General features: G+C 43.2%; 1 protein-coding gene across 1 annotated transcript in view; it reads left to right on the top strand.

The window, feature by feature from the left end:
* The first annotated feature begins 30 nt into the window (after positions 1-30).
* MOSPD2 (motile sperm domain containing 2) overlaps positions 31-12,489 on the top strand; it is a 42,779-nt gene continuing 30,320 nt past the window's right edge. The window contains exons 1-3 of the mRNA XM_090063355.1: positions 31-168; positions 265-334; positions 11,855-12,010. Of these exons, the coding sequence (XP_089919481.1) occupies positions 160-168; positions 265-334; positions 11,855-12,010 (235 nt within the window). The 5' untranslated portion in view covers positions 31-159. The remainder of the gene's footprint in view (positions 169-264; positions 335-11,854; positions 12,011-12,489) is intronic.

Here is a 12,489-nt window from a genome sequence, read left to right as displayed (position 1 = left end):
ACGGCAAGCCCCGCCCACCCCGGAAGCCGCGGCGCGCGAGGGGAGGGGAGTTGTTGTGGCTGGTGCCAGGCGGTGGCTGCCGGGTCACGCGGGTCCACCCCGCCTCGCGCCGCTTGTTGGTGCCCGCGCCGTCGCGCGCTGGGGAGTCTTGGCTGGGCTATGGCTGAGGTGAGGCGCGAGTGTTTCTCCCGCCCCCAACGGGCGGCGGTTGCGGTTTGGGGTGGTTGGTGGCCTGACGCTGTGTCTCCTCTGTTTCTCCCGCAGCACCAGCCGGCGGACAAGGCCGCGCTAGTCAACGAGATCCGGCAGCGCTTCGCGGCGGAGCACCTGCCAGGTAGGTACCTGATATCATCCCCCCACCCCCATGCGAATAAGTCTTATGTGTTTTATTGTGAAGTAGGCAGTGAGCGAGCGAGAACTGGATCGTCAGAGTGGCTAAGATCCATCGTCTTGGCTGCACTGGTCTGTTCCCCTAATGAGATGGATGTGAATGATGACATACGTAGGTGGAAGGGGCACCCCTGTTGGATGCACTGCACACAGGGTGCCCCACATCGTGTTATTCATTTCCAGGAGCGTTTATGCACATACTTTTTGGTCCTGCAATGCAGTGGCGATCCGTCGCTTTGTAGCAGACTCAAGTAATTCAGTTGAGTTGAGGCGCACGGCACTGCATTGTGTGCAGGTGTATAAGCAGCAAAATGTGCGTCTGCACGTGGAAAATGGCAGTGGGGCGCTTTTGAACTAAACCGCCTTCCATGTGTTTTAAGTTCAAAAGCACGCCACTGCCATTTTCTCAGCGCTGACTTGCATTTTGCCACTTAACTGCAGGCATTGCAGTGCTGGGCATTTTTCAACGCTTACATTGTGGTTCTTACATGTGTAAAAATGCCCGCAGTGGGAGGATCTCAGCAACATGCCTACTTTGTGGAAATGGGAGAGTCTTCCCTATCTTGCTCCTTTGGCGCTTGGCTGAGGGCAGAAGAGACTCGGGGACATCTGAATTCTGAGGCCTCTGGGCCAGGTCCTGCATGTAGGATGCCTGCCAGTGGATTTGGGAGTATCCATTGGCCCCATGCTGAAAAAAGGAGGATACTTGTGAGTTGTATGTATATTTTTTTGAACAGTTGAGTTTTGCTCAGCTGAGATTTGGCTCCCAACTGATTTGGCTAATTTCACCTGGAGTATGAAAAATCTGGCCCCCCCCCCCCCCAAAAAAAATAATCTGAAGTCCCGGACTAAAGAGTCTGGGATGGAGGATGCTTGCCTGTAGTATCTGGGTGCATCCCAGCCTCAAGACCTCTTGGCTCATGCTGTCACGTGAGATGCTTGCTGTTGGATTTGGGAGTCCCAGGGTTAAAAGCCTGGAATGAAGGATGCTCATGGGTTGTAGCACCATACACAGTGTTTAGAATGATTGAGTTCTGCCTGCTCAATTGGTACGGTTGTTGGAATGATTGACTTCTGCTCAACTGCTTTGATTTGGAACTGATTTGGCTAATTTGATCTGGAACATGATATATATAAAAATATTTTTCAAGGCAAGCAGTCATAAGAAAGTGCTGACAGCAAACCCCAAAGTCGGGTAAGACTCTTTGAGAGTGACTTGGGTTTTTCATGTGCTGCATCAGTTAGCTACCTCAAACTATCATACATTTTGGAATGCTGAAGGGAGTGTGTTAACATTCACTAGTAGAGTTAAGCCCTTTAATTCTTTCTGGGAACTCTTTATCCTTCCAGTAATGGAGTGGAATTGCTTTAAGCAAGAGATTTTGAAGGCCAGTGAAAACAGCTTTTTACATTATAGTCAGGTACTGCTGTGTCCTTTAGATGCCTTCTTCTCTCATAACTAGTTTTATCTCGTTATTTCCAATTTTCTAAAAGAATAAAGGGGATAAAAGTAACTGTAGATTGTTGTGGATTTGAGAAGATCAAACATATATTCTGAAATCTATTTTCCAAACTTAAAACAATTAAATCCCATTATATGCTTTCCCTAAGGTTTGGAATCTGTTGCAAAAATGTGTTGCAAGTTCTTCTTGAATAATGTCTTTTTTTTTTTTTTTTTTGAGTTAAGGCTGTAACTGTATACTTACTCTCTGAGATAACTGAATTAAAAGGCAATCCAAAAAATCAGAAAGGAGAGCTAGAGTATATACATCTGCTGTACTCAAAGTGGACCTGCCAACACGAGTATCTAAATGTTTTGCATCTAACAGTGAAACTTCTAGTCAAGAGGCTGGTAAATGTTCATTGAAACCATTTTTTAATTTGGTAATTCTGTTTCAAAGAAACCAAAATCTTTGGGAAGGTGGACTTTGGAAACTACAATGAATACATGTTGTTAAAACCTACAGAATTTCAATTTGGATAACTTAGTTTGCTGAGAGGGAGGGGCTTTGTTTCAGAATGTTGGTTTTGGTTTTGTTTTATTGTGTGTCAGCATGCAAGCACTGTATAAAATTATGATTAGTCTTGGTAACATGGCAGAGTCAGAATAGATGATTCAAGTTTTCTAAAAATATTAAGGACAACTACTACTTAATACAGATTGAAATATTGTATACATTAGGGCATCAAACACATCTGGTCCTGTGAAACAGATAAGCGATGCAGAACCACTTCATTGTCTAGATCAGGCCCAAGGATCCTCGTTGCACGTACCTGATCTAGCACATGCAGCACCTGCCCAGGCTGGTGGGACCGAATCCCAGCAAAGCCATAGGTGGCACAGCCTGCGACTGGTGCAGTGTGTCAGTCAGTGAAGCAACACTGGGGGCTGGATTATGGAGCTCTGCAGGCTGCATCTGACCCACAGACCATATATTTGACAGCCCTGTTAGAACATTGTCTTTTGTGGTGTAATTAAGCAGTTTGATAGCTGAAGAAGAGTGAAGTATGTATGGAGGAAGTAGTCAGGAATCATGTTTCTGATGTTGAAAATCTTTGCTCTTAATTAATTTAGCAAGTAATTATCTCATTTTCTAAATTAGTATTAGGCTATGTTTATAAAATGTAGAAGGTATTGGGTATTATTTCTGACCGTCCCTCAACTGAATAAAGTGTTTTCAAAGTAGTGAGGGCTTATCTCTCTCTTCAGAGTAAAATGTGAAGTCAAGAACTCAGCTTTACCCTAATCTGAACTTTTTCAAGTTTTAGCTAATGTAGTCTCCCTGTCCAGTAAAATCAGATTCTTGGTAAAGCTGTTCCCTTATGAAAACAACATTTAGCTTTTATTTGGGCAGGGGAAAGAACTAATTAGACTTACCTTTTAGTTACAGTCCAGAGGCCTAAAGATTGGATTGTGTAGTTTTGCATTTTTTAGGTGATGAGTTGACACAATATAACTGGGCATTGACCTAAATCCCCTGAGAGCCGCAGGGTCTGTTCTTTTAAAACCAAAGCAGCCTTTATAATCTGCCTGTGAAATGCCCACGTTATGAATGTTTTCGGAGCTGACTTGCGGAGCTCTCTCAATACGTTCATATGATAGTCTGTAAGTTTAGCCTTAATATCCAGTGTTCAGTTTGTGTGAGAGAGAGCTTTTATTTTATGTCTTCAGACTTCCTATCTTTGAGTGGGTCACTTTGTGCTCAGACTGCCAAGAATGTGCAACAGTGTGAGCAGTAATCAGAACTCTAGTTACCGGGAAACAAATACCTTTCTGAGATGGTTGTGTTAGATAGTAATGACTTAAGCAACTGTTTAATTTGGTAATGAATACCTCAGAGAGGTACTGTCTCAAGTAACCACATTAAGGACCAGTATTTCTAATCAGGATTAAACTTTGACCAGTATTTCTAATCAGGATCCTATGACCCCAGCTGGCTTCCTGCCCTTTGGGCGGGGGGGCTGGACTCGATCTTCCGAGATCCCTTCCAGACCTAATGTCTATGAAATCTATGAAATTTAACTAAGTGAACTTAATATGATGAATGAGATTTTGTTTCTGTTGAATAAGGGTCTCTGAGATTTGAGAGCTTTGTGAATATAAGTTCTGCTAGTGAACTATTTCCACCCCCCACCCCCACCTTATCCCGTGTGGAGCTGATACCCTGTTTTTCATGTCTTACAAACTGCTTGGTGAAGGAGTTCATTTCCCAAATATTTTCCTATGTCAAAATCTTTATAAATGTATTTACTTCTTCCTTTGGGTAGGCTTTTCACATGGGTCTGATATAGCTATCAAGGCTTGAGCCAATGGTTTTTACTATCTTAAATTATAAGGTAGCCTATAACTACTGTGAAGAATGCATACCTATTGTTAAGAATTGTTAATTACCTGTTAAGAAATAGAAGAACTTTTCTGAATAAAAATACTGCAAATACTGTGAAATAGAGGTGTACCAATACATCGGTCTAATATCGGATCAGCACCGATATAAAGAAAATTGACTATTGGAAATTGGCCTCGTGTGGCTTGATTTATTGGCCAAATTAATTCCCATGCCTGCGCACAGCTGTAGCGCAGCACACAGGCAGCATGGACAGGTGTGTGTAGCTGGTAAATCGTGATGGGGGGGGAGAACAATGCCCCCCAGGGTTAGGGGATAGTGGGGCTGTGGTAGGCACTGTCCAGGCAGGGCGGGTGCAGGACTGCTGTGGTTAGCCTGGGGGGCGTGGGGAGGGTGGAGGTGGCTCCCACCAAAGCGAGCTGCTGGTCTGGAAGCAGATTGTCTGGTAGCTTGTCTGGCGGCTCCCACCACTGCTGCTCATCCAGGTGGGCACGGGGGCCGTGTGCCGCCGGATCCATGTGGAGTGAGCTGGGCAAGCTGTAGTTCTTTCTGGGCTGGGGGCTGTGCTCCCAGTGCTGCTGGCACCTGCTCCAAATGCAGCATGGCCCCTGGCCCCAGCCTGCAGCTGCAGCCTGTGCAGTATAGATCCAGAGGCACACGCCCTCCCTGCCCCAGTTGGGCAGTGCCTACCCCAGCCCCACTGCTCCCTTACCATGGGGGGGTGTTGATCTGCCCCCCCACACCCCTTACTTCCCCACCCCCCTTTACTGCAACAAACTTACCAGCTGCATGCAGCTATATCAGAAATCAGATTGGTATCGGCCGATTATGCCTCCTTAAAAATCAACTGTTAGTATCGGCCCCCAGAACCTCTATTGGTGCGCACCCCTACTATGAAATCTAATAATGTGTACTAGGTAGTTCTAAATTACCAGAAGAAACGTAGGATTCTTCAACAAATATTTGACATTTTTGCTTCTGGATATTAGTAATATTAGTGCATCTTCAGTTTTGATATGTACATCTAATTTTAGAGCCATGCATATTTGAATTTGAAGCACTTTTAATGGTGTGAATGTTTCACGTCTTTTACTATCTTTCATACTACTTTGTTTCCTGTGGCTAGGCATCTGGTTTTCTTTTAATGATAGTTTGTTGTAAGAAGCGATTAATTGATTCAGTGTATGATGTCCTTTTGTTCTGTTAACGTCTTTGGGATGCTTCATATGAGTCAGTAGCATTGCACAAGCAAGTTGAGACAAAATTTGACACCTGTGCATAATGTGGGGGGGAGGGGGTATGAATCTGTCTATAAATGTGTATGTGTAATATGTGAACCTTACTGGGGGGAGAACTGGATAATATACTAAAAAACAACATTGTACTGGCCATATTTATCTTGCAAAAGAAACTTCATCAGCTTCTTTCTGAAGTAAAAGAAAAATTATCTGGTGTAGTAGTGACTAGACTTTCCATTGTGATGTTAAATTAAAGGAGTCTATAAAAAGTTGAGTTACATCAAGCATATTAGACTCTTTCTATGGTTTTCTTTTTAATGTGTAATTAAAATTACACATAGACCTGATTTTTTTGTTTGTTTGTTTTTTGTTTTTTTTTTAAATTGGTTTTGTGGTAATCAGTGTATCCACATTGTCATCATAAATTTTAACTCAATTGAGTGACCCTTATGTATTGGTAGATAGTTTCATAGTTAGTAGGGTCAGAAGGGACCTGAGCAGATCATCAGGTCTGACCCCGTGCCATGGCAGGAAAGAGTACTGGGGTAAAACGACACCAGCAAGGTGATTGTCAAGCCTTGTCTTAAAGGCCCCAAGGGTAGGAGCCAGCACCACCTCGCTTGGAAGTTGGCTCCAGATCCTAGCTGCCTTGACCGTGAAGTAGCACCTCCTGATGTCTAATCTGAATTTAACCTCTGCCAGCTTGTGACCCTCTACCAGCTTATTTTTAGTCACTCCTGGTAGTGCTCGGGGGAACAGGGAGTTCCCCAGTGCCTGCTGGTCCCCTCTGACCAGTTTGTAGCAAGCCACTAGATTCCCCACCCCCCAGCCTTCTCTTGTGGAGGCTGAACAGGTTCAGGTCCCTTAGCCTCTCCTCATAGGGCCTGCCCTGCTGCCCCCTGATCATGCGAGTGGCCCTTCTCTGGACCCTCTCCATGAAGTCTGCATCCCTCTTGAAGTGTGGCACCCAGAACTGGACACAGTACTCCAGCTGTGGCCTGAGCAGTGCCCCATTGAGGGGGAGGATCACTTCCCTGGACCTGCTTGAGATGCATCTGTGGATGCGTGACAAGGTGCGGTTGGCCTTCCTGACTGCATCCCTACACTGTCGGCCCATATTCATCTTGGCATCAATGATGACTCCAAGATCTTTTTCTGCCTCTGCACTGACAAGAAGGGAGTTCCCCAGTCTGTAGGTATGCTGCTGGTTCTTCCTCCCCAGGTGCAGCACCTTGCACTTGTCAGGGTTGAATCCCATCCTATTCTTATCCACCGCCCCTCCCCCTGTAACCTCTACAGGTCCTGTTGCAGCCTATTCTTCCCTTCTAGCATGCTCACATCCCCCCACATCTTAGTGTCATCAGCAAATTTGAACAGGGTGCTTTTTACCCCTTCGTCCAAGTCGCTGATGAAGATGTTGAACAGTACGGGCCCAAGGACCGAGCCCTGGGAGACCCCACTGCCCACATCCCTCCAGGTCGAAAATGGCCCATCCACCACCACTCTCTGGGTGCGGCCCTCCAGTCAGTTGGCGACCCATTTGACTGTGGGTGTTGACACTACAGTCCCCCATTTTTTAATGAGAATGGGGTGAGACACAGTGTTGAAGCCCTTCCGAAAGTCCAAAAAGACTATGTCCACTGCTACCCCTGCATCTAAGGATTTGGTGAGCTGGTCGTAGAAGGCCAAAAGGTTGGTTTGACAGGACCTGCCTCTAATGAACCCGTGTTGGTTGTCCCTAAGCATAATCTCCTCTGCCCCAAGCATAATCTCCCTCTCCCAGATCTTCTGGTCTTTACCACCCCAACTCCTCCCTGTTCTGAGCAATCCCAGCTTTGGAATCTTTGTGGAGCTGAGTGTACTGCGTAGCATGCCTCTTACGTGATTTCCCTGAATCCAGCTTGTTCCTTCCCCGTGATAAGTTAATTGAATCACATCTTCTGTTAGAGGATCTAGAGAAGAATAGACAGGCTTTACTTGACTTAATTGTGCTATTTTTTTCCAGTAACATGAATTAAAAGGCCGAAGTTCAAAACTTAATCCACCTTTGTGAAAAATTATGTATGGTCAAACTTTGCTCTCAGATATGGAAGTACATCTCTCCTCTCTGTATTCAGTTCTGCCTGGTGGCAATTCTGTCTTCTTTTTATATGTGTCAGGGCTTTGTTTCTAAGTGGTACAACTTGGTCTGGCAGTTATGTACAATAATCAGTTCCTTTTAAGCACAGCCCCACATACACTGACAGGCATGGTTGGCTGTGACAAGTTCTATATGTTCTTTGCTTTATTAGGCAAAGAGCATGTTAAAGTTGGCCAATTTTTTGCTTTTTAACAAAATAAAAATTTTAACAAAATTATTCTCTCCTTATGACTGCACAACAAAAAGTGGTGAGTGACACATATGGGAACAGTATCAGTATCCTGGATTGTATGTGTAATTTAAGTAAAAAGTTGAGATTTTAGCAGTATTGTAATATACCTGAATGCTGAAGACTAAAAAAAACCCCTAGATGTATGCAAGCTTGATGATATGCTAATTGTGTTACCACACAAATCCAAAAGTCCAGGGTTGCCTAACTTTAATAGCAGTAATTTTAAAACTTGCTTTGCAAGAAGGGATATTTTGAGCTTTGGGACTTGTATGTCATTGATTGGTAAAATAAAGTTTTCTGTTTCATCTGGAATGTCTTATTGCTTTACTTGTATGATTGTTTTGTACTTATTTAATTGGGGGTTTTATACGTCAATTATTATGGAGTAATAAGCGGGTTTTAAAATTCCTTTATGTTACCTCAAAGTCTTATAGCATACTTCAATTCCTAATTAAGAGTTCACTTGATGCTATACGCCCTGCCTTGTCATTGGAGTCCTAGTTGCACGGGATCTGACACACTGCATTAAAGGGATTCCTCCTGGTATTACATGAAATCTTTGGACCTTTTTCCTTATTGATGTCCATTCCACAATTAGAGTTGTTTATGCACTAGTAATCTGCAACATTACTAATGTTTGGTGATCATGTAAGACAGTGGTGCTCAACCTTTTTCCCTAGTGGGCCAGATAGGCAGTGCCCTCTCTGTCTGTGAGCTGGATCTTGCTGATAGTTCCAGTCTGGAATGAAGGTCAGTGCAGTGGGCACCACCCAACCACATGGAGGAGGCAGGGCTGGGGCAGGCAAGCAGCCCAGCCTCAACCCAGCCCCAGAGGGGAAGTGGGCATGGCTTGGCCTGGCCCTGTGGGGGAAAAAGGAAGCATGGCTTGGCCGATGGTGTGGTGTGGGGGAGGAGCATGATCCAGGCTCAGGCCAGCCCTGTAGGGAGAGGTGACATGTCCTGGCTCCATGGAGAAAAGGGGTATGGCTCGGCCCTGTTTTTTGGGGGGGGTTTTTTTTTGGGTGGGACATAGGGGATGAGACACATGGCCCGCCCCAAGCTAGCCCTATAGGTGTCTTAATTTTGAATAAACTGAATTTCATGAGTAAAAGAGAAATGAAGAAAATAATCTCCCGGAAGCTGTATAGGTATCAGAAACTGGTTCATGGAGATTCCACCAACTTTTTTTTTCTTTAGAACACTGGCAGAAAACACAACCTGTCTATGTGTTTACTTTGTTCATTCATTCATTATTTTGGGAAAAACAGGTTTAGATCTTAGCATGTGTTATAATTTCAGATTTAATGTTAAATATGCTTTTATTATTATTTTTTAAGAAAATGAAATGCAGTGGTGTTTTTTAATTACAAAGGGGGGGAGTGGGAACACTGGAAAATAAGGAATAAACAAAATATTATGTAGTTGCTCATCAGTTGGGTGCCATACATCTTGCAAACTAAACGAAGCAGGTTTCTGTGGAAAACATATTGTGATCGTGTAATTAAAGTCTGCATTAAAGTATCACGAAAGGTAGCCAGATCAGGGCTGAGCTTTAATCTTGAATTTCCAAGTGCTTGACTTGGACCTGAATGTTCTGCTAATGAGTTTGTTTTACATAATTGTATATACTACTCTTATATTTAGTGTTTTATGTCTAGAAAATGGTAATATATATTACACAAGAAATTGTGAATTAAATGTTATATACTCTGAATCTGGTAAAAACAAAGCAGAAAATGTTTGATCCTTAGGCCTTTTAAATCTAAAGTGATAGACAAGAACTATCAACACCCCCCCACAACTAACCCATCAGAATCCATGGATCCTACACATGCCTTTCCCGAAATGGGATATATCTGATGTAATACACCACAGGCCCTAGTGGTAACCGTGGAAGAAACTAGACAGATTGTGTGAACCAGAGTGAACTCTTGTGGGGGTGGGGGGGAGGACAGAGGTGTGAACGTATGCCAATAGGAGCACATTTTTTTTCACACAATAGCCTCCCCCACCCCTTCTTACCTAACTAGTATTGTGCTCAAGGGAAATTTACAAACCACTTTTAAAAGACAATCTTGGGAGCAAAAAATTACTGTCTGCCTGCATGCTAAGGAATGGCCTGTGTGAGCGGTCGGGTATTGGAATAGGCTACCTAAAGAAGTTGTGGGAATCTCTGTGCTTGGAAACTTTCAAAAGCAGTTTAGACAGACGCTTGGCTGAAATGATTTATGCAAGAATGATTGTGCTTTGAGCAGGGGGCTGGACTGCATGACCTTGTGAAGTCCCTTTCAACCATACTTTGCTATGATCCTGTAAGCCAAGGACTGAATGCTGATATTGACTGTCATACTATAATCTACTTGATTCCTAAAGTTCTTCCTTCACATTACAGTTGATTATGGCCCCCTTCCATTTTGATAGGTCTTTGATAGTTAACCTTCTTTTCTCTGCTAACTGTCTGTTACCTCTGGAGATTCTCTCTTCAAATTCACAGGCCAACATCATTTTTTAATCATCACTGCTTCTTCCTTCGGACCTGATGAAGAATGCTGTGCATTTGAAAGCTTGTCTAACTATGCCATGCAGTTGGTTCAGTAAAAAATAAGATCCACAGAAATGTTTCCCTTTGCAAATATCACCCTGTGTCATTTTAATAACCATTTGGTGTTGTGTAATCCCTTCTGAAGGGTTTTATGAGCTGCATGCTGCTGAAAAGAGAAACAGTTTCTCCCCTTCAGTAAATGAGGGTTAACAAATATAGTTTATAAAGTGCAGATTTGTATTTTAAGTAAAATCTGTTAGTAACAATTTCAGAGATGATAACCACAGAAAGAAATCAATAATACAAGGTGTGAGAAATAAAGAAAACCCTAAAAAACCTGTGTACTTTTTTTCTGAAATCTTTCAAAGCACACACATACTTCTTTAAATCATAGGATCTTACCTTAATTATTCAGAACATGCTAGGCACAGTGCACAGTGTAAAAGGCACAGTGCCTAGCATGCTATGAACCACATTCAGTCCCTTCTAAGGATAACTGGGCAATATTAACACTGTTACATGCACACATTTACAAAATCCACAGGATAAATCCAGAGATTTCCAAAATGAATCCCTATTGTCAAAAACAATCCAACCTGTTGCGGTCTTTTTGAGTTCTTTGCAATAGAATTGCTCTCATGTTTCCATAGCCAAGAAATTAGTGATAAAAAGTTAGGAGCTGACTGGGATTTTCTAAGGGTTGCCTCAAGTCTAACAGGGTTGAGAACCATTGAATTATGTCTACAGTTACAAGTTAATCATAGTAACCAGGCTGGTGTGGGGGTTTATCTGTTCTAGTGAGCCTGTCAATGAAGTTATGCAGGTGTACCAGTGATCCACAACCCGGCCCATGGGCTGGATTGGGCCTGTGATATCTGGGGCTGGCACTGTGTGGCAGGGGTCACTGGCAGCTTCCCTGGAGGCGTCACAGCAGGCAGCAGGAGGTCAGGGTTGGGCCTGCAGTGCCCCAGCCAGCAGTAGTGACTGGGGGCTGCCAGGAGGCAGGCTGGGTTCATCAGGACATTGGAGAGTCCAACAGAGCACTGAGAAGGTAGCAGAAGATTTGTAGGACCAGTGCCCAATAAGTTTGTTCTCCCCCCATCCCCTTCAACCCACCCACCATTTCTCCAGGGCATCAAGTCGACCTGCCATAGGACTCCATGTTTAATCCTGACATCAGGCCAGTTGCATTCATTTCAGTGGGTGATTGAACTGTTATTTGGTCTGCCTTTAGGCTGAACTGTGTTAATTGTATCTGCATCTAGTGAAAGGAACTCTGGTATAGTAGTGATATTGGCAGAGACCCCCAGTGTAGACACTGCATGTGCAGAAAGAAGTTTTGCTATCAGGGTAACTACTCTTATTTCCCTGAATAACATAAGTTAAGCAGACAGAAACCCTCTTCTCTTGAGTGCTAACTACTACATGTTTAGGACGTTGCAAACTTTTAATTTTTTTTTTTTTAAGGTAAATCAGATAAATATGATTCCAGGGATGTGGAAAGATTGCAGCAAGATGATCTATTGGTTGAAAATTACTTGATTTGGCGACATGATGTTGTGGACGATACACTGAAGATGATTGATGAAAGCTTTCAGTGGAGGAAACAATATGCAGTTAATGGTAAGGTGTCATTTACTGTATAATCATATTGATACTATTTTGTCACTTTTTTACTAAGTGTTAGCTAACATTATGTATAGTGTTGCATGTAGCCTATGTAGCTCTACATGTATAGTGTTGCATTAAGCCAAGGTAAGTGGAGCAAGAGTCCTTTAATCTGAAATTCACTTCCCTTCAATGGTTTACCAGAGTTAAGCTGTTAAGTTCTCCTCTCTTCCTGAATAGAGGCTAAACGTTTTATAGCCTCATTCAAACCAGAGTAGGAAAGTGATTAAAGTTTGTAAATTGGTTTTAACACCTCTATTTTGCAATTAATTTACAAAATAGTCCATTTATGTCTATACCACTCATGCAGTTGCTTCTATAAAAGATATCAGCCACAAGAATTCTTGTCTTTCTCACATCCCCTGGACCATCACAGCAGCAGCATCACCTGAACACTGCAAAATAAACGTCAATTCTGAAGATTAATTTTCCTG

This window comes from Crocodylus siamensis, chromosome 1, assembly GCF_052110815.1.
Source record: "Crocodylus siamensis isolate JL-2025a chromosome 1, ASM5211081v1, whole genome shotgun sequence".
Taxonomy (NCBI): Eukaryota; Metazoa; Chordata; order Crocodylia; family Crocodylidae; genus Crocodylus; species Crocodylus siamensis.
This window is presented reverse-complemented; position numbering and strand designations above follow the sequence as displayed.